The 26839-nt window shown below is 47.5% G+C and overlaps 1 protein-coding gene across 3 annotated transcripts in view; it reads left to right on the top strand.

Annotated features, from left to right (window-relative positions):
- GFRA2 (GDNF family receptor alpha 2) overlaps positions 1-23427 on the top strand; it is a 118248-nt gene extending 94821 nt beyond the window's left edge. For 2 of the 3 annotated variants that reach the window (XM_063139105.1, XM_063139106.1), the window contains exons 7-9: positions 953-1131; positions 11651-11704; positions 20955-23427. In XM_063139105.1, coding sequence (XP_062995175.1) covers positions 953-1131; positions 11651-11704; positions 20955-21083 — 362 coding nt within the window. In that variant the 3' untranslated portion in view covers positions 21084-23427. The remainder of the gene's footprint in view (positions 1-952; positions 1132-11650; positions 11705-20954) is intronic. The other variant, XM_063139107.1, reaches the window with a different exon arrangement.
- Positions 23428-26839: the final 3412 nt, after the last annotated feature.

Genomic DNA, 26839 nt, shown 5'->3' with positions numbered 1-26839 from the left:
CAGGGCTGAGCTCATCTAACTGTCTGGGCCTGTCTGGGGTGGGAGGCAATTGCAGGGAATGTATGGCTTCTCACAGGCCATCCTATGTGGGTGTGGGTGAGCAAGAGGGTATTCCACAGAAGTTCTCCCTCAAAAGGAGCTCTGCTGCAGTTCTGGGGTGGGGGGAAAGGGAGGGACCCAGTTCCTGCAGTGGCCATGCCTCATGCTCACTCTCTTGCTCCCACCCCACTGATCCTGCAACCTCCACAGCCTCGTAGTCTCACTTGGATGGTGTTTGGGAGCGTCTCTTGATGGACACCATTTCTCCCCTCTGCCACAAGCCTGTCGAAGGGTTCGGATACCCACAAAGAGGAGGGGCTGCTCACATCTGCTCCTGGAGCCAGCCCCTCTTGCTAGCCATCAGTTGGTGATCTAGGGATGGAGGGAGGCAGCTGCCAACGTCTGAAGGGCTGAGCAGTGGGTAGCAAAGCCTCAAACTGACAAATGGAATGCTTTCAGAGATACCCAAAGGGACCAGGACCAGGATCAGAGAGCAATGGTGAATAGGGGCTGGGAGGGGGGCAGAGGGAGCAGACAGCAGACATCCATCATTTCATTGCACTCAGTGGCTTCCAGAGGGTGAATGGGATGGTGACAGTGTGTGTGAGAGAGAGGGGGAGAAGGGGGGAGTGGTTGGCCTGAGCCACAGCTTCAATCCCAGAAGCATAACTGTGCAGTGGCTGAAGCCAGCAGGTATCTCCACTAAGACCACCTCAGGTGAGGTGGCCACCTCAGCTGCTACTTCGTGGAGGCAGGTAGGTGTGCATGATCAGGAAGTACAGCATGATGGCAAAGGTGGTGGAAGTGATGATGGAGATCATGATGAACCTGGCAGGTTTGTCCCATACCAATAATTCTTTGTTTGTTTACTTGGTAACACTGTCTTTTATCTCTCCTCCCTCCCTTTGACCAGGAAATGCTATTCAAGCCTTTGGCAATGGCACAGACATGAACTTCTCCCCCAACTTCGCCCCATTGCTCCCCATCACCATACCTCCTAAGACAGAGCAGAGCCCTCCTTTGCCATATGATTTCAATGACAGCAACACCATCTATGATACAAGCGTGATCACCACTTGCACCTCCATTCAGGTAAGGCCATTGCAAAGGTATGTCTGAACGTGATTCTACTTAAGGAGATACAAGAGCACACACAGAAAAGCACTGGTTTACTTATTCAAGGAGCCCTGGGTTTTGCAAATCTGAACAACTCCACTTTCTGTTGCCTGGATGAGATTTAGCCCAATTACCAGTCAGCTGGATATTGATATCTCATAGAAGCATAAAATCATAGAATAGTAGAGTTGGAAGGGGTCTATAAGGCCATCGAGTCCAACCCCCTGCTCAATGCGGGAATCCACCTTAAAGCGTACCTGACAAGTGGTTGTCCAGCTGCCTCTTGAAGGCCTCTAGTGTGGGAGAGCCCACAACCTCCCTAGGTAACTGGTTCCATTGTTGTACTGCTCTAACAGTGAGGAAGTTTTTCATGATGTCCAGCCGGAATCTGGCTTCCTGTAACTTGAGCCCGTTATTCTGTGTCCTGCACTCTGGGATAATCGAGAATAGATCCTGGCCCTCTCTGTGTGACAACCTTTTAAGTATTTGAAGAGTGCTATCATGTCTCCCCTCAATCTTCTCTTCTCCAGGCTAAACATGCCCAGTTCCTTCAGTCTCTCTTCATAGGGCTTTGTTTCCAGACCCCTGATCATCCTGGTTGCCCTCCTCTGAACACGCTCCAGCTTGTCTGCGTCCTTCTTGAAATGTGGTGCCCAGAACTGGATGAAAAGTTATAGAAAAAATAATTAAGCAATCAGCCTGTGAACATTTAGAAAATAATGCTGTTACTACAAAGAGCCAACATGGGTTTCTCAAGAACAGCTCATGCCAAACTAACCACATCTCTTTTTGGGATACAGTTGTTATTTTATTTATTTGGTAGAATTATTTTGGTATTAGCTTGGTTGATAAAGGGGGTGCTGTGGACATAGTATATCTTGATTACAGCAAGGTTCTCAAAAAGCTCCCCCATGATATTCTTGTTGACAAATTGGTAATATGATGCTACTATTAGGTGAATTTGAAGCTGTTGATGAAGCATACCTAAAAGTTACTGATGGCTCCTCACCAGCTTGAACAGAAATGAAAAGTGGTGTGTTGCAGGCTTCTAGCTTGGGTCCAGTGTTATTCAACATTTTTATGAATAGCTTGGATGAAGCAGTATAGGGGAAATTTGCAGATGACCCCAAACTGGAAGGAGTTTGGCAAAATGGAGAACTGGGCCAAAATTAACAAAATGAACTTCAGTCAAGATAAATGCATTTAGATAGGGAAAATATGTGTACAGATTCAGGATGGGTACATTGGTGTCCATATCATGAGAAGTAACAGTTCCACTTTATTCTGCTTTGCTCAGATCTCACATGGAGTACAGTGTCCAGTACAGCTTAGAAGGATATAAAATAAAGTGAATGAGTTAAGATGATAGTGACAAAAATGGCAACCAGGCTGGAGACCGATAATATTAGGAAAGGTTGAAGGAACTGGATATGTTTGGCCTGGAGAGGAGATGATTAAGAAGTAATTTGATAGCTGCCTTCAAATATTTGAAGGGCTTTCACAGAGATGATGGAGCAAATTTGATTTCTTTTGGTGATTTGGACCCAAACTAGTGGGTTCAAATCACTAAAATGAGGATGTTGATGTAACATTAGGAAGAATTTCCTAGTGGTACAAACTGTTTTACAGTGAAAGGTGGGGAACTCTACTTTATTAGAGGTTTTTAAGCAAAGGCTGGATGGCCCAACTATGAGGGATGTTGTAGGAGCAGATTTCCTACTTTGACAGAGTTTGGACTAGATGGCCTTTGAGGGACCTTTCAGATCAACAGATCTATGATGTGTGAGATTCATTCTGGATGTGAATTTTTCTCAGTTGACTTTAGGAGATAGTCTCTTCTGCTTCTGTTCCTACTGCGGAGTCTTGTCCCTTGCTAGGAGTAGGCACTTGGGAATTAGAATTGTATCAGCAGCTTCAACCACGTTTTTGTGGCAAGCCTTAGAAGTGATCCCACTTGCAAGAGGGGCAGGAGGACTCCAAGAGTGAGAATAAACAACAGAAGCACTTATACTTGCATGTAGCAGCTCTGATGAGCTCCAGGACAAGGTTCAAATTCCCTGCTGCTTTAGACATTGCCACTGCCATGCACCAAAATGAATTATCTGGAGAAGTCCTTCTTGCTCTCTGTGGTCTTGTTGGCCATTTAGATTCTCTCATCTGCTGCTGGAGCAGAGTCTCCCCTCCGCCCAGTGAACAGATGCAAAGGCAGCAATGTCACCCTTGGGCAGCCCCTAATTAGATCCGGCATGCCTGAGAAATTACATCTTATGTTTCTTGTTACCGCTGCATGAGACAATCAGCAGCTCAATTTCATGCTAGAGTTGCAGCGCATCAGAAGCCCAGTGCTGCTTTTGTGGGCAGCTCTGCTGCGTTCCAGGGCAGAATTTGTCCCTTCCTAAAGGGCAGGCCATGAGCAGTCATGTTGTTCCATCCATTAGCACAACTTTTGCCCCATTGGCTGCTTGATTCACGGTTTGCCACGGAAATGGGAATGTTTGTTACCAGAGCTTGTTATCTGAGGACTGTTGGGTCAAACCCTGAGCTCCATGGTTTTGCCTCTTGCTCAAGGAAAGCCTCCTTTGTATAGGACATTGACAAGGATTGGCTCAAAACTACCGAGCTCCCACTCCCCCGCCCCCAGAAGAATCCAGCATGGCCTATCAAAAATGTGTCTGCTTGCCTCTAGGGACATGTTGGTGGGTGTCGGAGTGCATCGTTTCAGCCCAACACCCCCAACATGTCCATAGAGGTCTCAGTGAGGAGGAGGGTTAGTCCATTGGAAAGAGGGGCCAATCCCTGCTCTGGTTATTCCTGCTTCCACACTCCTGGGTGGAAAAATGAGGATTATAGTACAGAACTTATTCATGCCCCCCACCCCACAAAATCACACCTTGCACTCGACATTTCTGGATCCAGAATTACTCCTTCCCCCAGTTTGGTTCAGGCAGTCACAGAAATAGAATCCCAGGGCTTGTCTATACAGCTTCTTTACCCCAACCTAAATGCGCATATTCATATTTTAGGTTACATGAAGCAGCCGTCCATTTGCCTCAGTGCTGGGTTTTAACTGCAATAATGCACATATTCGCATTGGTGATTTTCTGTGACTTTTAGATTGGGTCCAAGTTTGCACCGTATTATGGCTGCGTGTCTTTGGGGGAATTATGTCGGATTTTGATATGTGGGCAGAGCTTTGAGGGTAGGATAACATGATTGGCCCATTTCCCAATTTTGCACCAATCTGCTGCCTCCTTCATTCGCGCCAATTTTAGGTTGAAGTCTCTCTGTGGAGCTAAGCAGAGAAAACTTCTTAAAACAAATTCATTCCTCTCTCTCTCTCTCTCTCTCTCTCTCTCTCTCTCTCTCTCTCTCTCTCATTTCTGTACTGCCCAATATGCGAAGCTCTCTGGGTGGTTCACAGAAAGAAAGAGAGGGAAACGGGCAGCCAGACGAGGAGACATCTTCTGGTGCCTCCTTCCTTTCTTTCTGTAGCCTTGTCCCCCCCACCCCCGCTCCTGGTTTGTGGAAGCTTTCCTTTGAATTTCCTTACGGGGAGTAATGATGGGAACAAAGCGGGAAACAGGCAGCCATCCTCCTTCCTTTCGCTCTGTAGCCTCATTCCACCCCCACTCCGGCTCCCATTCGGTTTGTGTGTTATATTAGTCTGTGGAGCTCTGCAGATAAGATTTATAGCTTTGTTGGCTTCTACTCTTTATCATCATATATGGGATAATGTGATAATGCACGTGTGTGCATTAATAACTCACTATAAAATAATAACAATAATTCAGGAAATAAATCGCTGTTGCTGCTGCATTCAAATCAATGAAAAATTGGGTTTTTATTTAATGAGGAGCCATCCCTCTGTTGTATAGATGAGGGCCAAGTTTCATGCATTAGCAGGAAATTAAAAGATTAGATAAAATCCACCACTAAACAAGTCTGACCGTGATGGTGACATGGTAGTTATATCACCTTGTGTATATACATCAGCCTTGCTCAACTTGGTAGCCTCTAAATGTGTTGAACTACAGCACCCATCATCCCCATGCAGCATGGCTAGTGGCAATAAATTCTCCGCTTCTCCTTTCACATTGCAATCCACCCTACTTATCTGAAATACTTCCTGTTTGCTATGGGAAGCGGCATATTCCAATTCCAGGTCCTCCCATTCGGACTATCATTGGCAGCCAGGGTCTTCACCAAATGCATGTCAGTTGTGTGCGCCTTCCTTGGAACCAGCAGACTGGAGATCTATCCTTACCTAGATGACTGGCTTGTTGTCGCACCAGACAAACAATTGACAGAACGTGCCTTGCATCTTACCTTGAATCTCCTGGAGTCACTCAGCCTCTGTATCAACATCGAAAAATCCAACCTCCTCCCATCACAGACCATCCAATTCATTGGAGCAATCCTGGACTCACTGTCCGGCCGCACGTACCTACCCATGGATTGGGCACGACGCATCATCACCATGGCATCAACACTCATCCACAACAGGAAAACTACAGCACATACTGTCCAGTGCCTACTTGGCTACATGGCAGCAATGGTATCGGTTGTGGAATGGGCCAGACTAAGCATGAGACGCCTCCAGCTATGGCTAGTGGAAGTCTTTGACTTCGAATCCGATGCCCACTGGTACTGTTTGAGTATACCAACCAAAATTACTCATCCCTACTATGGTGGATGGACATAGAAAATCTAACCCAGGGTGTTCCATTTCTCTGCCCTACACATACCAGACTCATAGCAACTGATGCATCCCTACGAGGCTGAGGAGCTCACTGCGGACTTCTCTAGATACAAGGGTATTGGTCAGACCACGAAACCCAGCTGCATATCGATGCTCTAGAGCTCCTCATGGTATGGAAAGCGATAATCTCTTTCAAACCAGACATTGTAGGGAGACACATCCAAATCCTAATGGACAGTACCTCTGGGCTATGGCACCTGAACAAGCAAGGGGGTACACATTCCCCAATGTTAGTGAACCTCACACTAAAGTACTTTGCAGGGATGAGCAACATCCTAGCCGATGCTCTGAGTCATTTGAAAAAAAATCCCACAAATGAGAACTCACCCCACACATTTGAAACAACCTATTTTGTGAATGGGGTGCACCCGCAGTGGACCGATTCGCCACAGAACATAATCAAACCTGCCAGACCTTCTGTTCCAGGGGAGGAATCGGCTGATCCTTGCTAGGGGGTGCGTTCTCCCTTCAATGGTCAGGAACATTCTTCTACCTCTTCCCACCATTCCCTCCACTGATGAGGATAATATCCAAAACCAACTGGGAACAGACAAACTGCATCATCATTGTCCTGTGGTGGCCAAGACAAATCTGGTTCCCCACACTCCTCAGGCTATCCCAAGGACACTACATACGGCTCCCACCACTTCACAATCTCCTATTCCACAGCAATGGCAGAGTCCACTACCCAGACATCAGGACACTGAAAGTAATGGCATGGAGGCTACATGGGATGGACCACTCTCTCCCATCCTGAGACAAGTCCAGGTAATACTGAACACAGCAAAACGTTCGTCCACAAAAAGGTCATATTCTGCAAAATGGACGGCCTTTCTCAAATTTGCAACTGAGAACAACTTTGACCCACACAACAGCTCAGTCACAAATGTCCTCCAATTCCTTGCCCATTTATTTAACAAGGGCTTAAAATGCTCATCCGAATATACCTCATAGCAATCTCCAGTTCACCTCACCAATCGATGGCTTCACACTATTCTCGCACCCACTAGTCCGCTCCTTCCTAAGGGGCGTGAACAATTTTGCTCCGCCTCTCAAACCTTAAGCGCCACCATGAGAACTACCTCTAGTGCTAAAGGCATTCGTGACTAAACCCTTTGAGCCTTTAGCCACCTGCAACCTCCAATTCCTATCGTGGAAAGTGGCATTTCTTGTCGCCATCACCTCAGCCAGGAGAGTCAGCAAACTGTCAGCACTAAGGGTAGATCCACCATACCTAATCTTTCATAAAGAATCGGCATCCTTACGCCCCAATGTTGCCTTCCTACCTAAGGTAGCATCAGACTTTCATCTCAATGAAGCGATATCGCTGCCGGCGTGCTTTCCCGGTTCAAAATCCGACCTTGAAAAACAGCTCCATACTCTAGGCATCAGACGGGCAACTCACTTTTTGCAAATCCAGAACAAAACCTTTCAGATTGACTCAAAGACTCTTTGTGTGTTATAGAGACCCTAAGATTGGCTCCCTAGTCTCATCACAGCGAATAGCAGCATGGACCAGGTAGACAGTTGCACTAGCCTACCAAATCTCCAACTAAGAGCTACCATCCTAAATTGAAGCCCACTCCACTTGGGCAGTGGAAACCTCAACGGCCTCTTCTAGAGGAGTCTCCTTGTCAGACTTCTGCAAAGCAGCTACTTGGGCTTCCCACGACGGTGGGGGAAGGGTTCCTGCCTAAAACGCTTCTCAGTTATTGGAAGTTCTGAACGAGACTCTGTGCAGGCACAGAGCCCCATAAAGTGCGATGCACAGATGGCCACTCGAGCCACAGTTACAGGTAAGCAACGTGTCATTACCCAACCATCCCAAATGATCACTACATCTTTGCAGCACTGATTTGCGATGCAGCCCTGTGACTGACACCCCACCCAAACACTGTTCCCAGCTCCTGGAAATAGCACTGAAGGGCTGTGCCTCACCTGGACTGGACATCTCCATCGAGATAACCAGGATTCTCCCTCCAGTCTGATTTGCTGCTCTTTGCTGGGCAGCGGGAAGGGCTCGGTTGGACTCTGGCTGGAAATTCGAATGAGAAGGATGCAGCCAGCAGCAATGATGGGGCAATGGGAATGAGTAGGCGGTGAGAAGCAGTGGGATGGGAATGATGGGATCTGGGGGTGTACTGGAAAGGGTGCCACACCACAGCCCTTCCCTGTACGTGTGCAAACCCTGCTGACAGGGGACTGTGGGCCTTGCTAGACCTACCGGTGTTCCGTGCTTGAGGAGGGGTGAAAGCGGGTTTTCCTGCATAGGTGTGACGCCTCATGGTCCACACGTTGGAGGGGGGTGGTTGCGGGAGTTTGTTCCGGTTGTGGTGCTGTCGGGTTGAGCACGGGATGCGGAGCCACACCGGCCTGATTTTCGGGTGTGTGTGTGTGTGTTTCCCATCTGCGGTGCGATTTGCGCAAGTGCGAAAGAGCGCAATCCGCAGTGGTTGGCGGCGGCTGAAGTGCCGCTGCTGCTTTTGTCTCATTCCCCCCACCCCCCGGGCTGGGCACAGGGGAGCCAGTTGGCATTGGGGGATGACCCGCAGAGGGCGTGGCCAGTGGTGGCAGGAGGATGGGAACGAGTGGCATTGTTGAGCGGCAACATTGGCAAGGCAGAGATGCTGTCATTTGCTTTCGGGGGTGATGATAGATGCATTGTGATCTGAGGACAGTCGTCTCCCATCTGGCCTCTGAGCATTTCCGGCGATGACCGGCCCTGCGCCTCCATCCCACGGAGCCATCCCACATCTGGGCGTAGGCATGGCAGCAGCTCTGAACCAGCTGTGCCAGCAGAAGCGCATGGTGCTCAAGCAGCATATGCGGGAAGGAGAGGCGGCTGTGTGTGCGCGTGTGGGGGGGGAGCGATAGCGAAGGCAGGGAAGCTATGGAAAATCTCCCTGAGGTAGCCATTGTCACCCTTCTGATGGGCGCAGCCATGTACATCGGGGCTGTAGCGCAGTATCAGCGGTTCCGTGCGGTGGTGGCTGCCAGACGGTGGCAGTGGGAGGAAGAACTACTGATGGGGGTATGCTGCTGCACCGACCTACACACGGGCCAAGCAGAAAGAAGGGGGGCTCATCAGTTTCCGCACCAGCGGAGGTACGAAACCGGCGTCAGCAGCCTGCCACCGTCACTCCGCCCCCCCCACTCACCCAGCAAATGCAGTCGGAAGGATAGGGGAGTGTATTGACACAGTGCAAAGGGGCCCCAGGGCACGTGCACATCCCATTCGGCTGATGCTTCCCTAACCTTCCGCCTGCCACCGTGTGGCCGATGGAAGATGGTTGCCCACCCTCGCCTGTTGCCCCCTTACACCCAGCTGCTGCGTACCCCCCCCCCCATAGGCACACAGCCCTGCCTGCCTCTACCGTGCCCGTCATTCCCCCACTCACCTTTACATCGGACGGTACCTGTGGCTGCCCACCGCGACAGGCCAACTTCCCATTAAAGTTGGATGCCCGCCTCCCTGAAAATTTACCCACACAGAGGTACCAAGCTCCACATAACCCACACATCCACAACACCCCCCCAACAACTCACCAGACAGTTTTTCGTTCGTCCGTTCGTGCGCAAAGCGGACCCGTTTAGTAAAAAAAAAACAGCCGTGCCGTTGCCACAGCTGCACACGGGGCGCAAATGGAGGATGAGGTTTGGCTGAAACCACTGGCCACTCACCTTAGCACGCCTTCTTCCTGACCATTGCTGACCTCGCCGGAACCATGCTGACCTCATTTCGTCCCACACCTCCACTGCCCGCATCCAAATTAGCACGCTCTGATGGAAAAACCGGGCTTAAAGCCGATTCATAAAACACGGGACAACAGAGGTTTCAACACAGGATGGACACAGATCCTGGTGAACGTCATGTGGACCTGTTAGGACGATGCCGGTAAGCGCTACAGCCCCATCTAGCAACGGCCTGTGTTTCAGTGGTGCATTCTGATGTGGGCTGACGATTTTTGCAAACAATCCAGCTGCCATGTTGAATTTTGTCTGGTTCTATTACATGTCAGTTCATTCAGTACCATCATCTCCTCTTGTGTTTCTCCTCTTCGGGGGGAGGAATGCTGTGCCACGAAGGGTGAGCTATTCCACCTGCTCCCCTCCCCCCCCCCACCTGGAGACTTTAAAAGCAAGGCTGGAGCTGAAGGGAGGCGCTGCTTCAGGGGGAGAAACGCTGTTCCTTCCAACCAAGCTTTCTTTTCTTTTCTTTTTATCTTCTTATCTGGTTTGTTTTGCTGTAAACTTTTATTTAGTATATTTTGGGTATTATTGTGATGATGTTGTTGATTAGTATATTGTTAAATATTGTTGTAGTTCTAAGTTTTGTAAACCACCCAGAGAGCTTCGGCTATTGGGCGGTATAAAAATGCAAGAAATGAAATGAAATGAAATGAACTGGGCCATAGTTAAACCAGAGGAAAAATGGAGAGCGAAGCTCTGGTGCTTTGAATCTTTATTTTCAAATCTTCGATGTACTCACTCTATGTGTTTCGGACAAGTGTCCATCAGGAGCTGAAGACGGAAATATAGGAGAAAAACATCAAACGGCATTGCCGTGGGTCAAAGTCAAACAGGCCAAATAATAATATTAGAAAAGAGATAAAACTTGATTATAAAAGAAACTCTTGGCCTGAACTCCATGCGCCCGTTGCTTCTCAAAAAATCCTCGGAGAAACGGACGCTTGGCATTCAGGCCAAGAGCTTCTTTTGTAATCAAGTTTTATCTCTCTTTTTATTATTGTTTGGGCTGTTTGACTTTGACCCGCAGCACTGCTGTTTGATGTTTTTCTCCTATATTTCCTTCTTCAGCTCTTGATGAAGGACACTTGTCCGAAACGTGTAGAGTGAGTACATCGATGATTTGAAAATAAAAACAAAGATTCAAAGCACCAGAGCTTTGCTCCCCAATTTTCCTCTGTTTGGTGGTGCTTCTTCCCCTCGCTTTTGCACCATAGTTAAACCACACAGATGGTCCTCATAGCAATGCAAGTACTATGCAAAGAGATGTCCCAGCATTATTCAGTTGACAATTCATTTCCTAACTAAATTGCCAGGGGAGGAACATCAACTGGGCTAATCTTGACATGATGCTCTTGCTAAAGTTTGGAATGCAAGTAATTTTAAGCTAATTTGTAAATATTCTGTATTTTATCTTTCTGTGCCAGTTGGAAGAATTAAAACGCAACTAATCAACTCGATTAGTTATGCACTATGCTGAGGCACATTTTTGATTTCAAGGTTTGTCCTAAATGAAAAAGTCTGCAACCCTTTTAAAGGGTCTTCCTGGAATGAAATGTATATTTGCACCAGTTTCCCCAAACCCTGGACTAATTAGATGGTTTTGCTTTTTGCGTTTTGAAAAGCAGTTCAGGATCCCAGGCTGATGTTGGGGACTGTGAGATGCAAGGACATAAGGAGGGCCGTGCTGAGTCAGGCCAAAGGCTGACCTTGTCCACCTTTCGGTTCTCACAGTGGCCTGTGTGCAGGAGGCCTGTAATGAGATGGTCCTTGCCCTGCGGGAGTGCAGGCAGACAGCTCCAAAGGCAGCAATAGTGAGAGTGGCTGGGTGGGAGCAGCCTGGATACCTTTTCACTCTGATCGCAACAAGCTGCATTTGCACCCCTCCCCCCCTCCCCCCCAAAAGAATGGAGAGCAGTTCCCTTTCCTTGGGGCACTGGAGATCTCTCACTTGTACTCCTAAATGTGGGTCTTGTTCTGTCTCCACAGGAAAGCGGACCGAAGCTAAACAAGTCCAAACAGCAGAGTCCATGCTTCTCAGAGGTATGTGGGAGGTGACTGAAGCCAGGCCTTGTCTAAGCAAGGCTCCAGTGGGACATTCCCCAGCTTGCTTAAGGTTCCCTTTGGGTGATAGAGAGCCTGGCAGAAACACATCTCCCAGACTTTTCAGATGTGATGGGGCAGTGGTGAAGAGACAGCTAGGGTGACCCTAGGGTAAGGAGGAAAGGGCTCCTGCAGCTTTAACAGTTGGGATGAAGAGGGAAATTCAGCAGGTGTCATTTGTAGGCATGCAGCAGCACCTGGTGAAATTCCCTCTTCATCACAACAGTTAAAGCCACAGGAGCCCTGCCCTCTAGAGTGACCAGATACAAAAGGGAACAGGGCTCCTGCAACTTTAACTGTTGTGATGAAGAGGGGATTTCACCAGGTGCTGGATGCATACAAATGACACCTGCTGAAATCCCCCTTTCAATGCAACTGTTAAAGATACAGGAGCCCTGTCCTCCTTTCCATATGGTCACCCTAGAAGAGGCACAGCTGCCACTTCAGGGGTTATGTGCTTGAATGGCCCTCTTCTGTCAGGAGACTGCTGCAGGTCACGGAGGTGCAAACAGAACATGAATCCTTTGTGCCAAGGTGTCATATAGGCTGAAGCCCCATAGTTTTAGGCCAGCCTAATAAGAACACTTGCGCATAATAATGCCAACATAGCACATTTCAGTTTCTCAAAGCCCACATGCCTGATATCAGTAATCCTTACAACGATAGGCCTGCAAGGTCTACTATCATCCTATTGCAGATATCAAGGGGGACAGAGCTCCTTCCACCACTTCAGACTATTTGTTCATCCATTCAGTGATCAAAAACCTTGCTGGTTTGAGATCAGAGTTGAGGCGACCTCATGTCGGCTCAAGCATCACAAGGCCAGCAAATTGGAATCTCAGGCTGGTGTTTAACCAACATTTCCCCCCTCTCGCCCCATGATCAGTGATGATGCTATGCAGTGTCACAAACCAGCCCCACTTTTCCTGGGTCTTTCAGGCCTAAATGCAGGTGGGGAGGATGGAGTGCCTGGCACCAGCAGTTGCTCCATTTTGTCCTGGTCCTGTATTGCCTTCTGAAGCATCTGAGCCTTTCTGTTTTGCTAGAGGACTCTTCCATCAGGAGCTGGCAGGATGGGCTGAACAGCGAGAAGGAGCCCTCTGCTAGCATTAAGGCCAGATGCTTCAGAAGGCAGCAGAGGACCAGGAAAACGTAGGGCACCGTCGCTAACTCAGGAAATGTGCGGGTGCATGGAGCGCAAGTTCTTAGCCAGCGCAGTTTGTGGCATTGCATCGTATCTTCATTGATCATGGAACATGTCAATGAAATGTCAGCCTTAGCTTCCAGCTTCCTGGCTTTGTAGAGCTTAAGACAAAGTGAGGCAGTCTTATACCGGCAGGTTTTTCGATCATTGAATTTCCCTGGTTTTTGAAAAAGGAAATGTATAATTACAGTAATAGCGGTCCTCTTCCCAATGTCTTTTAATCTGCTTTCTTGCAAGTTTATTTATATGATACATGGGGTTATATTTACTTAACGGATGGTCATCATGATTCCATTTCAAGAATCAGGGTTCTGACATTTCGGGCTGAACACACATAGAGGAGGCTGCACTCAGTCACGCTCTACATCTAGAAAGTGATGAGAATTGCGGGGGGGGGGGGAGGGGGAGGGGGAGATGGAACTAGTGAGTCCATTCCCACTTCCTTTCTTCACATGCAGAGCTTGCACATCAGGAGAATGGCTGGATGGGGCCAGATTCTCAGAAGCATCTTAGGGTTAGGGTACATAGAGTGATACTGCATGTTCAGTGTCATGTACAAATATAGCCCTAGTGTGAGACACAATCCTTGCATGTCCTTTTCCCATCACACCCAAAGTCAGGGCAAGAATTGGGCCCCTTTTGCTGCATTTCTGCTTTCAGAAGGGTGGTGTGAGGCACTGAGCCTTCTGCTCTTCGCCTTCCAAATTCTCTGAGGGTCAAACTGCATGTTACTTTAAAGAGGTAGCTAGGTTTTCTTCTTCACGTTTACTCAAAAGTAAGCTCTTGGGACCTTATATGAATCAGGGCTATAGAGTGGTGGGTAGGGGTTTTAACCCTTTGTCCTATTCATGCAATTTATATTATACCTGGATGCATTTTTGGCAATGCAATTTTTGGCATGGGGAGGCCTGATCCAGAGTGGGACCACAGCAATGGTGGGGGAAGGATTAAAGTCTCCCTACTCTGCCCCACACATGCTAGGGACTCAATCCACGGATTAACATGTAGTTTCACCCAGTGAGGTTCCATAGCCAGAGGAAGAGACATTGAACATAGGAGACCTCTGTAATAAGATTCTTCTGAAAACCATGGAGTATTGGCAGAATTCTGGCTTCAGAGTGAAACTGAGCATGCCTGACATAACTTTTCCAGCAGTTGCTGACATAGGCTTTCATGGGGCGAAATGGCCTTAATATCTTTTAAAACGCTTCTCAGAACTTCACGAAACCAATGAAAGACACACATCTTTGATAAACCTGACAGATGTCCCACTCTGGACATCAGGAAAAACTTCCTGACTGTTAGAGCAGTACAGCAATGGAACCAATGACCTAAGGAGGTCGTGGGCTCTCCCACACTAGAGGCATTCAAGAGGCAGCTGGACAACCATCTGTCAGGGATGCTTTAGGGTGGATTCCTGCATTGAGCAGGGGGTGGGACTCGATGGCCTTGTAGGCCCCTTCCAACTCTGCTATTCTATGATTCTATGTGCATCAGTAGTTTTCGCCAAAATTTCAAAGAAATAGATGATAGAATCATAGAATCATAGAATCATAGAATCATAGAATCATAGAATAGCAGAGTTGGAAGGGGCCTACAAGGCCATCGAGTCCAACCCCCTGCTCAATGCAGGAATCCACCCTAAAGCATCCCTGACAGATGGTTGTCCAGCTGCCTCTTGAATGCCTCTAGTGTGGGAGAGCCCACAACCTCCCTAGGTAGCTGATTCCATTGTCGCACTGCTCTAACAGTCAGGAAGTTTTTCCTGATGTCCAGCCGGAATCTGGCTTCCTTTAACTTGAGCCCGTTATTCCGTGTCCTGCACTCTGGGAGGATCAAGAAGAGATCCTGGCCCTCCTCTGTGTGACAACCTTTTAAGTATTTGAAGAGTGCTATCATGTCTCCCCTCCATCTTCTCTTCTCCAGGCTAAACATGCCCAGTTCTTTCAGTCTCTCTTCATAGGGCTTTGTTTCTAGACCTCTGATCATCCTGGTTGCCCTCTTCTGAACACGCTCCAGCTTGTCTGCATCCTTCTTGAATTGTGGAGCCCAGAACTGGACGCAATACTCTAGATGAGGCCTAACCAGGGCCGAATAGAGAGGAACCAGTACCTCACGTGATTTGGAAGCTATACTTCTATTAATGCAGCCCAAAATAGCATTTGCCTTTCTTGCAGCCATAGCGCACTGTTGGCTCATATTCAGCTTGTGATCTACAACAATTCCAAGATCTTTCTCGTTTGTAGTATTGCTGAGCCAAGTGTCCCCCATCTTGTAACTGTGCAATTGGTTTCTATTCCCGAAATGTAGAACTTGGCATTTATCCCTATTAAATTTCATTCTGTTGTTTTCAGCCCAGCACTCCAGCCTATCAAGATCACTTTGAAGTTTGTTTCTGTCTCCCAGGGTATTAGCTATCCCACCCAATTTTGTGTCATCTGCAAATTTGATCAGCGTTCCCTGCACCTCCTCGTCCAAATCATTAATAAAAATGTTGAAGAGCACTGGGCCCAGGACTGAGCCCTGCGGCACCCCACTCGTTGCCTCTCCCCAGTTTGAGAAGGTTCCATTGATAAGTACTCTTTGAGTCCGATTCTGTAGCCAACTGTGGATCCACCTAATAGTTGTTCCATCTAGCCCACTTTTAGCTAGTTTGTTAATTAGAATGTCATGTGGTACTTTGTCAAAAGCTTTGCTGAAGTCAAGATATATGACGTCCACAGCATTCCCACAGTCCACAAGGGAGGTTATCCTATCAAAAAATGAGATCAAATTAGTCTGACAGGATTTGTTCCTGACAAATCCATGTTGGCTTCTAGTAATCACTGCATTGGTTTCAAGGTGTTTACAGATTGACTTCTTTATAATCTGCTCCAGAATTTTCCCAGGGATGGATGTCAGGCTGACTGGTCTGTAGTTTCCAGGTTCCTCCTTTTTGCCCTTTTTGAAGATAGGGACAACGTTAGCCCTCCTCCAGTTGTCCGGCACCTCACCCGTCTTCCATGATTTTGCAAAGATAATAGACAAAGGTTCTGAGAGTTCTTCCGCTAGCTCCTTCATTACTCTTGGATGCAGTTCATCGGGCCCTGGAGATTTGAACTCATTCAAGGAAATTAGGTGTTCTTTGACCATTTCTTTATCAATCTCAAACTGCAATCCTGCCCCCTCAACTTCTGCTTCACTTTTTCCAGGGGGGTCATAGACCCGCTTTTGGGAGAAGACCGAGGCAAAGTAGGAATTGAGCACTTCAGCCTTTTCTTTGTCATCTGTTATCAATTTGCCATCCTCATTAAGCAGCTGAACCACCATTTCTTTCCTCTGTCTTTTACTACTCACGTATCTGAAGAAAGCCTTTTTATTGCTTTTAGCATCCCTCGCTAATCTCAGCTCATTCACAGCTTTAGCCTTCCTGACGCCATTTCGGCACTTCTGCGCCACTTGTCTGTACTCTTCTTTTGTAGCCTGGCCTTCCTTCCACTTCCTATATGTATCCCTTTTTGTTTTCAGTTCATCAATAAGCTTTTTGTGGAGCCACATTGGTTTCCTCTGTTGTCTTCTATCTTTTCTCCTTGTTGGAATTGTTTGTAACTGTGCCTTTAAAATTTCATTTTTTAGATACTCCCACCCATCCTGCACTCCTTTTCTCTTTAGGCTCCCTTGCCACGGGACCTTACTTATTATAGTTCTGAGTTTATTAAAATCAGCTTTCCTAAAATCCAGAGTACGTGTATGGCTACGCTCGACTTTTGTCTCCTTCATAATCAAGAATTCAAGTATGACGTGGTCACTTTCCCCCAGAGTTCCCGTAACTGCCACTTTATCCACTAAGTCATCCCTATTGGTCAATAACAAGTCAAGGATTGCCGATCCTCTAGTTCCTTCCACCACTTTCTGTAGGAGAAAGTTATCACCCATACATGTCAGGAATTTCTTGGAAGGGCCGCTTTTGGCAGTAATGGTCTCCCAACAGATATCAGGGTAATTGAAGTCCCCCATCACTACTACATCACACTTCCTTGAAACACTGGTAATTTGTTTCTCAAAAGTTTCGTCCTCGTCTTCTCCTTGATTGGGTGGTCGGTAGTAGACTCCGATTATCATATTCTTTTTATTCCTAGCCCCATTTATTTTAATCCAGACGCTCTCGACGGGGCTCCCAATCTCATCCGCCTGTATTTCTGTGCAGGGATAGGTATTTTTAACTTATAGTGCAACTCCACCTCCCTTTCTATTTCTTCTGTTCTTTTTGAACAAGTTATATCCTTCAATTGCTATATTCCGTGGGAGTCATCCCACCAAGTTTCAGTTATACCTATCAAGTCGTATTTGCCTTCATGTAATAAGAGTTCAAGTTCATTCTGTTTGTTTCCCATGCTCTGGGCATTAGTATATAGACATCGAAGACCATGTGTTTTATAGTCTGGCTTTGTTCCTACCTTGTTGCAGACACTATTTTGGGACACTGTTGGAGCTGTTCTCTGTACTGTGGTGCATTGGCCTTCATCCATTGTTGCCTCAAAATTTACGTCTCCCACCCCCATAAGATTCAGTTTAAAGCCCTCCTGATGAAGTTCTTCATGCTGTGGCCGAACTCATTCTTTCCAGCCCTTGTGAGGTGCAACCCATCCCTTGCCAGCAGTCCATGTTCCAAGTAGCGTAGCCCATGGTCCCAGAATCCAAAGCTCTCACGACGGCACCACCTTCGAAGCCAGTCGTTCATCCGGAGTATTTTTCTTTCCCTTTCTAATCCTCTTCCAAGAACCGGGAGGATGGATGAGAAAACTACCTGGGCCCCAAAGTTCTTCAGTTTCCTTCCCAGAACTTCAAAGTCTGAAATGATTTCTTCATAGCTCTGCTTGGCGACATCATTTGTTCCCACATGGATGAGAAGAAAGGGGTATGTGTCCGTTGTCTTTATGAGCTTCGGTAACATTTCAGTCACATCTCTAATCTGTGCTCCAGGGAGACAGCACACCTGGCGAGTCCATGGGTCTTCACGACATACTTGGGTTTCAATCCCACGCAGCAGGGAGTCTCCCACAACGACTACTCTTCTCTTCTTCTTGGTTGACCTACCTTCTGTCCCTTGGTCACTGTTGCATGGTGTCTCCTGTACTTCCTCCTCTGCAAACTGTCCTTCAGTCTCATTCTCCAGAAGCTGAAAGCGGTTGCTTAACTCCAATGGCCCCACCGGTGCAGAACGCCCTCTAATTCCTCCTCTCCTAACTGTCACTCTTTTCCAAGGAGTTTCCTCTTCATTGGCTTTCCTCCCCTCAGCATACTCCACTTCTGCTTCAGCTGGCTGTTGTTCTTCAATCTCATGTGCTTCTTGTTGCTGTTGCAGTTCCACCGTTCGGTCTAAGAACTCCTCGACTTCTCTTATTCCTTGGAGGGTGGACACTCGCCGCTCAAGTCCCCTCACTTTTTCTTCCAAAAGTGCCACCAGCTTGCACTTGTTGCAGGTATACGCCATGTTGAGCTCAGGCAGAAACACGAACATTGCACACCCTTTGCAGGTCACCACCTCTAGGGACTCCTTTCCATCCATATTGTCGATTTCTGCTTTGGTTTTTTTCCTTTTTGATTATAGTAGAATTGCCTTTGCTTTGTTGTGTCCTCTCTGAAGGTACACAACTATATGAGTATGTCTTAAGGGAAAGTAATCTTTTGGGGTTTTTTTGCTTTTGTTTGGTGGTGGTTTTGTGGGGTTTTTTTCTCTTTATGTTTTTCTTTTTTTTTTCCCCCCCACCTCTTTTTTATTTTTATTTTTTATTATTTTATTTATTTTTAAGAGGCCTCCCCCTTGACCCCCCCTGTCAAACTCCTGTTAGCTCGCTCCCTGTTCGCTCGCTCCCTGGGAATCTGGCTTACTTTTATAGCTCCTACTTGAGCTGGGCCAGCTGCTCTTCCCTGCTTCTGCTTAGCTCCAAGTCAGGAACCAGAATGAGGTCACTGAAATGCCAACAACAATCAACAGCAATTAGGCACTGATTGCTGAGTCCAACTGACAATCAGGCCACTCCCCCTTCAGCTCCTGCAGCAACTATTCACACCGACCTCTCACTCAGCACTCAGGAGCACATGGCAAGCACACGGCCTCTTTGAATTGGCAGCCTCCTGGGTTTCCTTGAGGCTTCTCTTCTTCCCCTGTCCTTGGTCTCCTCTTCCCCTACACTCCCCCTGTCAAACTCCTGTTTGCTCTTCCTGTTAGCTCGCTCCCTGTTCGCTCGCTCCCTGGGAATCTGGCTTACTTTTATAGCTCCTACTTGAGCTGGGCCAGCTGCTCTTCCCTGCTTCTGCTTAGCTCCAAGTCAGGAACCAGAATAGGCCGAGCCACAGCTTGAAGTAAAAAGTACAAATGTGCCAGTTTTCAGCACTTTTTAATTTCCTATGCCTGTGGTAATTTTTGTGAAATTGGTTTGACTTGTTACACAATTATAGAACTCATTGAGTAGATCATGGATGACGAGTTCCACAGTATTACCGTAGCTCAACAGCGGCCATTTTTATAAGCAGCTGGAGGCTGAGGCTTAGAACGGTGGGGGCCTTTGCTTCCTTTTCATTCTGGGGACTCGCCATGGCGGAGCCCCCCCCCCCCGGCTCCCTTCTGTGGTTTCCTCTGGCTATCAGCATAGAGAACTCCCACATTGCCTGCTAGCTGAGATCCTTCGAGCTGTGGAGGCTGGGCACTGTGCTGGCACCTGTCTGCAGGCTCCACAAGGCTCCCCTGGAAGGCCACCCCAGGGCCCCTCTGCGTGCAAAGCAGACAAGGCCACCCATGCAGTCTGGTACATTTTGTGGAGGGTGAGGGGCGGAGGCTGACAGGGAGGCACCTCTTGCCTTTTTGAACTTCTAACATTTTAAATTTATCTATACTTGTTGTATTTTATGGTTTTAATTGTGCACTGCACGGCAATAAAGACATAGCTGATGGGCAGTATAAAAATGTAATAAAATAAATAAGTAAATAAATAAAATTCTCTAAGGATGCTGTGTGAGTTTGTGGCTAAGGAGCCATGTTTGGAGCAGGGACTTACTGGACCAGAACATCCACAAGCAACCAGGATGATCAGGGGTCTGGAAACAAAGCGCTATGAAGGGAGACTGAAACAACTGGGCATGTTTAGCCTGGAGAAGAGAAGACGGAGGGGAGACATGAGAGCACTCTTCAAATACTTAAAAGGTTGTCACACAGAGGAGGGCCAGGATACCAGAGTGCAGGACCCGGAATAACAGGCTCAAGTTAAAGGAAGCCAGATTCCAGCTGGACATCAGGAAAAACTTCCTGACTGTTAGAGCAGTACAACAATGGAATCAGCTACCTAGGGAGGCTGTGGGCTCTCCCACACTAGAGGCCTTCAAGAGGCAGCTGGACAAGCATCTGTCAGGGATGCTTTAGGGTGGAGTCCTGAAGGGAATCCGCACATCGTTCTCAGGGCGCTTCCATCCGGCTCGGAGAGCTCAGAGGAAGAAGGCCGGGTGGAGAGCGGAAGAAGCTCTCCACCCCGCCTTCTTCCCCCGAGCTCTCCGTCCCAGCCGGTGAGGAGGGAGTTGGGTGGCGGCGGCGGTGGCAGCAGCAGCAAGGGCGCTTCTTCCTCGGCTCTTTTACAGGCGAGTTACACGATCGTTTTCGGGGTGCACTGGGGGCGGATGGAAGCGCCCTGAGAACGACGTGCGGATTCCCCCCTGCATTGAGCAGGGGGTTGGACTCGATGGCCTTGTAAGCCCCTTCCAACTCTGCTCTTCTATGATTCTAAGCACCTTAGCTCTAGCCTCTCAAAGATTGTTTTATTTCTTCTTCTGCCCCCCCCCATCATGTAAAATAATGGCAGCTGCCAATTTCCTGGCAGTGTAACCACCTATCAAAGGCAGTCTCTCTGTGTGCTCGGAAGGACAGAAGCAGCCCTTTCCGTCCATGGAAAAGCCCTGGGGCTGCATGGCTGAACTGACCCTTTCTTCTTGTCTTCTCCTGCTTCCACCCTGCAGAAATCGCTGACCACAGCTCTCATGCCGGAACAGAAGACGTTTGTGGACACAAAGGGATCAGGAAGCCAGCACGCCTTCCCCGGGGCCCTCTCTGCCCTCCTCTTTCTCCTTGTGAAAGTGGCATTATAAAAGAAAAATGGAAAAAGGCACCCCAAGGTGGGAGGGAAGTGTAAGACAGACTCTCTCTCTCTTCCTCTCTCTCTCTCTCTCTCTCTCTCTCACACACACACACACAGACAGACACACAGACGGACCGACTGACCAAGCACCTACCAGGACTTTCCTTTGGCTCTTTTCTTTCTGCAGCCTCTGCTTTCAAGGGGGCACAATGATGCTTGCAGAAGTTTCTGCAAGTCCATTTTAACTGCGCAGGGAAAGCTGTGCTGAGCTAGGGGAGTCACTAGTGGACAAGCCCAGCCTGGGAATTCATTTGAAGTTTTCATTGTTTCAAAGAGTCCAAAGCAAGCGCCTGAGGCTTCCATCACATTAAACACACCTGTTCGAAAGGGATCACAAGCTGTGTCCTGCAGAAATACACCTGCTTTTGGAAGCAGATGGAGGGACCCGTGAAGGTTGCCGCTGTATGGAGAGACTGAGCCATGGGTGGCTGATGAACCTTGGATTGCCGCACCACTCCCCAGGACATGGGGCAGTAGTGCTCCACCCTCCCAGATGTTTTGCTGCTTGAGTCCTGTGTAATTTCTGTCCTAAACCAAGTCTGGCTTCCGTTATCCTCAGATGACCCACAGAAGTGTCTTAACTTTCTCCTCTTGAAATGGAAGTTGGAGAAGATGCTTATGCAGCTGGGAGGTGGGGTGGGGTGTGAATAAGATGGCCTGTAGCAAAAAGCCCTGTAGCTGAAGCAGGGCCCCCAGTGGACCCCCTGGGTAGTGAAGACAGCCATGCCATGTAGAACAAGGAGGGTCTTGGCCCGGTCTGAGAGATTCTTGTTCCACCATTTCTTCTCATTCCCCTGCCCCCCCCCTCCACTCTTTTCTAGGAATAATGTGTGTGTGTATGGGGGGAATCCATCCCTATGGTAAGGTTGCCTCCATGCAATGTCTTTGGGGCAGCGGCCTTTCCCCCCCATGGGTTCTGGTTAGACAGAATCAGCCGATGTTCCTTACTCTCCTTTGATTATATACATATCTAGCATATGTGTATTGAGAGAGACCTGCATCTCCATATACATATGCATATGCCTAACCATATGCATATACTGAATGGTTTCCCGATTCTTTTCCTGTTTTGTTTTTAAGGATAAAAACTAGAAGAACAAAACAACAAATATGTATTATTGTAAAGTCTTTTTTTTTAACCATGTCTACAATGGGGAACAATGTACCCCACCCCAGGGACAAGGCAAGATTCTTAGCAGATCCGCTTTGGATCCGAAGTCTGAAGTGGATTGGGGTGATTCGGACCTTTCTAGAACAGATCTGAGGCAGATTGGGGGAGGTCCAAACCGATCCAAAATCGATTTGGAGATTCGGACATCTTTTTCAAGGACTACAGATGGGAATTTACAAAAATGCATTTCTTTCTGTCATTTTTAAAGGTAAAGACATGAAATTTGGCTCCACAATAGCACTCAAATAGGGCTTTAGGCATACCAAGTTTGAAGCACATTGGTTCTACCCCTGATTTTTAGGATTTTTTTAATGTTTGAGGTTTTAAAATTATTATTTTTAAAATACATGGTCATTTTTAAAGGTAAAGACATGTAACTTGGCAACATGATAGGACCTATGTAGGGCTTTAGGCATGCCAAGTTTGAAGCACATCTGTTCATCCCCTGATTTTTAGGATTTTTTAAAAATGATTTTCACTATAATCATTTACTCTCCCCATATTGCTCCCAGCCAGGTGTGTATTGCAGTCAGCCGGTGTGTACTGCAGTCATCTTATCTGAATGGGAAGGAACGGATGAGTTAACTTCAAAAGACTCAAGTAGGGGAGATTTGCACTTCAAAAGACGCAGGGATTAGGAAGGTACAGTGTCTGCTGATTCTTGATTAGATAAGACAGGTTCTGAAATTGCTCTGCTAGTGGCTGTATGTTTCCTTGAAAAATCACATTTTTAAAAATTCGTAGTGAGAAATCTGCTGAACATATATGTATGAAAATTTACACACATGAGTAGGTCAATGACATCTGTAAGGTCACCAAGTTTCATGTTTCTATCTTGAAAAATAAAGAAGTTATAGGCATTTATTTCTCCCAATGCAAGGCTAAGGGGAAAATGTGTGATCCGAATCACGATTTGGACCTTTTAATCTCGCTTTGGATCCAGGACCGAGTTGGATTGAGGGAGGTCCGGATCATTCCGAGGCAGGTTGGGCCCTGTTCGGAAAGTCCAAAGCTGATTGTGGGGTCCATGCGCAGCCCTACTTAGCAGTCCCATGGTCAGTGAGGAGTTGGCAAAATGTGAGCAGCTGGAGTGCTTAATAGATAACTAAAATAAACAGACCAAGAAGCAAGCGGTGTGGTTTTGTTCCCTAGCCCATGATACACAATCCCCCAGGTGGGTGGTACAGAAATCAGGCACTGGCCTAAGCAGGCTTGACAAAAGTCAGCGCCTGGCCCTATTGGCCTCCCTTTGTGCAAATGCAGCTTCGGTTGTGCCCATAACAGAGCGTTGCAAACCAGCTTGCTGCATGTGAAACAGCAGATGAATTCATGCCGTAGAGAACATCTCCACCAGAGACTCCTGGGACTGGCTGGGAGGAGCTGGACCTTGGCCTAGAGAGTGGCCCTGGAGCCTGCATGTGTTCCAGCCTCAAGAGCTTCCTCCAGCTTGCCGGGGTAGTGGTGGTGGTGTTCCCAGGGCAGGTTCTGGCTTGGCCAAGCCTGCTATCATGGCGAGAAGCATGGGCTTTGGCACACAGCTGCTCAGCATGGCCAGTCCTTCAGGCTCCATCCACTGGGCGGAGGAGCCCTGAGCAGCAGAATACATCAGCCAGACCTGGAGGTGGGTTCCGCCACACCTGGTCCTGGCACCCCTAAGTTCACGGCCATGGCTCTCCCCACCCATGTTTAGGCACTTCTTAATTATGGTACCACTTGCAATCTGTGCTCATGGCAAAGAAGCAGACTGGCTCAGCCGAAATCCAGCTTGTGACATGGATGTTGGAATAGACTAGTCAGGGGCAAGAGGCTGTGGGCGTCATGTTCAGACTTTGGGCACCTCATTTTGTCCTAGCGGAGCTTGCTGTGAAAGGGAATTCCATTCAGGGGTGCTTGCATTTGCCCTTTGCTTCTCTCCAATTCCTTCTGCTTTGCAAGGCAGCTGATACCAGCACCAAAGGACTCCATCTCCGACCACTCCTTTTGCACCCCTTTATGGACAATAAGAATACACAGCATGAGGAGCAGCTCAGATCCCCAAAACTGGGCAGGGGCTAGGAGATTGAAGCAGACACACTTCTTCTTGTGTAAACACACACATAAGTCCAGAGTGGAAACTGGTCAGAGGAAAACCTTTGGTTTGGTCTGGGATTGGAGGCCTAGAAGGAGTTCAGACCAGCATCTGCAGAGTATCTGGAAGCAACCGGACCTGGGTATTTCAGAACTGCAGAGAGAAATTGACATGAGCGAAAATGTCTGGTATTAAGGTGTCTGGTTGTCAGCACAGCTAATTCAGCACAGCTCTGCTACACATGCCAAACATTCCCATTGAGATCCATCACACCAGCAGTTTAACACACTCTTGCCACATCTGGTATCTGATATTGCAGCGCAGGACTCTCATGATGTCATCCCTGTCCTGCACCCATCTCACCTCTTTTCCTCCACTTTGCATATTATTTTGGTGCGGGGAAAGTCTGGATTATTTTCCCCAAGTGGATTTACTGTGCCCTCAAGCCTCCATATATTGCTGTCCTCTCGCTTTTTCCTTTGTTGGGGGCTTGTGCTTTGAATGGAGTCTTGCTAATGAAAGGGGAGGGTGGGGCAGTTCTCCAGCATGCCGTTGAATGGACTTTTTACTGCTCCAACCCCACCCTCATTGCCCGCAGAAACTGAGCCCAGCTGATGAGACATTAAATCAGTAAATCACTAGACAAAGCCAGAGTGAGGGGAAGAGAGGATCCTACATCCATAAGGACCCCAGTAGATATCTATTTTTATGAACTGGAGATGCACAGATGCACATTATCAAAGTAACGGAAAATAGATCCACAAATGCAAACAGGTGGAATTTTGCATTGATGGCAGGAAGGGATTTTAAAAAAAATAATCCTAAAAATCAAGGCATGAACGGATCTGATTCAACCTTGCCATGCCTAAAGCCTTCCTTAAGTGCTATCACAGTGCCAAGTTTCATCTCTTTAGCTTAACAAAATACATTTTTGTTAATTTTCATATAAAAATTCCCTAAAATCAAGACAAGAACAGATCTGGTTCAAACTTGGTGTGGACACAGCTTTGCTTAAGAGCTATCACCCTGCCAAGTTTCATCTCTTTATATTTAAAAATTATGCAGATGTAAACATTTTGGTTAGCAACAGATGCCAATTTCAAAGCTACACCTTACCCCACTCAGCCTCTTCCAAATATGGAGAGAGACTTGCTTCTGAGTAAACACATGCAGAACTGACTCAGAAGCGTTTTTTAAAAGTCTAAAATAGCAAACTGGAAAGAAGTGCTCTGCAACCCTGTGCTTAGGGTCAAGGACAAGAACCAATGAACTGTAGGAGAAGGAGAAGGGGTGGGGCAGGTGCAATAGCAGTGGGAGAGCAAACAAGTGAAAAGAGAGTTTTCCAATCATGAAAGGGAGGAACACTTGCTGCGCTAATGAAACAGTGGTAAAAAACGCAGAGGCAAACCAGGGGGAAAATAGATGTGACGGAGCTCATTGTCTTTGTCCCAGAAAGCCTGGGCCAAGTTGCTTTGCTAGAAACTTTTAAAAGAGTAATGGTTGGAACAACCACCCGCCCCAGCCCCAACATTATTAGCATTCTGTTTCTTTCAGTTGCCAGAAGCTGAAAACTTTCCAATGCAACTAGCTTCTATGTTTATTTTTATGAATATTTAAAATTGCAACCAGGGCAGTGAACCCCTGTTCTACCAATTTGTTTTGTAAGCAAAATAGCCTGCTCCTGCATTCCAGGGTTTTTGGGCCAATGAAAAGCCATGTCTGACATGTAGAAAAGGAGCTGCCTGGTTCATTTGAAAGCCTTGGTGGAAGGAGGGGATCTTCTGGGGTGGGAGGCACCTGGGAACTATAGACCAGTTAGGCCACAGCTAGACCTAAGGTTTATCCTGGGATCATCCAGGATTCACCCCTGCCTGAGCACTGGATCCCCTGTGTGTCACCTAGATGAACAGGTTTGACCCCTGGACGATCCAGGGATAAACCTTAGGTCTAGCTATGGCCTTAGTCTAACATCTATCCCTGGGAAATTTGTGAAGCAGATTATAGAGAAGTCAGTCTTCATGTACCTTGAAAACAATGCACTGATTACAAGAAGCCAGCATGGATTTGTCAAGAACAAATCCTGCCAGACTAATCTGATCTCATTCTTTGATTGGGTAACCTCCTTTGTGGACTGTGGGAATGCTGTGGACGTCATATATCTTGACTTTAGCAAAGCTTTTCACAAAGTACCACATGACAGTCTGATCAGCAAACTAGTTAAAAGTGGGCTAGATGGAACAACTATTAGGTGGATCCAAAGTTGGCTACAGAATCAGATTCAAAGAATGTTTATAAATGGTACCCTATCAAGCTGGGGGGAGGTAATGAGAGGGGTACTGCAGGGCTCAGGCCTGGGCCTAATGCTTTTCAATATTTTTTATTAATGACTTGGGTGAGGAGGTGCAGGGAATGCTTATCAAATTTGCAGATGACACTAAATTGGGTGGGATAGCTAATGCCCTGGAAA

Source organism: Elgaria multicarinata, chromosome 12, assembly GCF_023053635.1.
Source record: "Elgaria multicarinata webbii isolate HBS135686 ecotype San Diego chromosome 12, rElgMul1.1.pri, whole genome shotgun sequence".
Lineage (NCBI taxonomy): Eukaryota > Metazoa > Chordata > Lepidosauria > Squamata > Anguidae > Elgaria > Elgaria multicarinata.
This window is presented reverse-complemented; position numbering and strand designations above follow the sequence as displayed.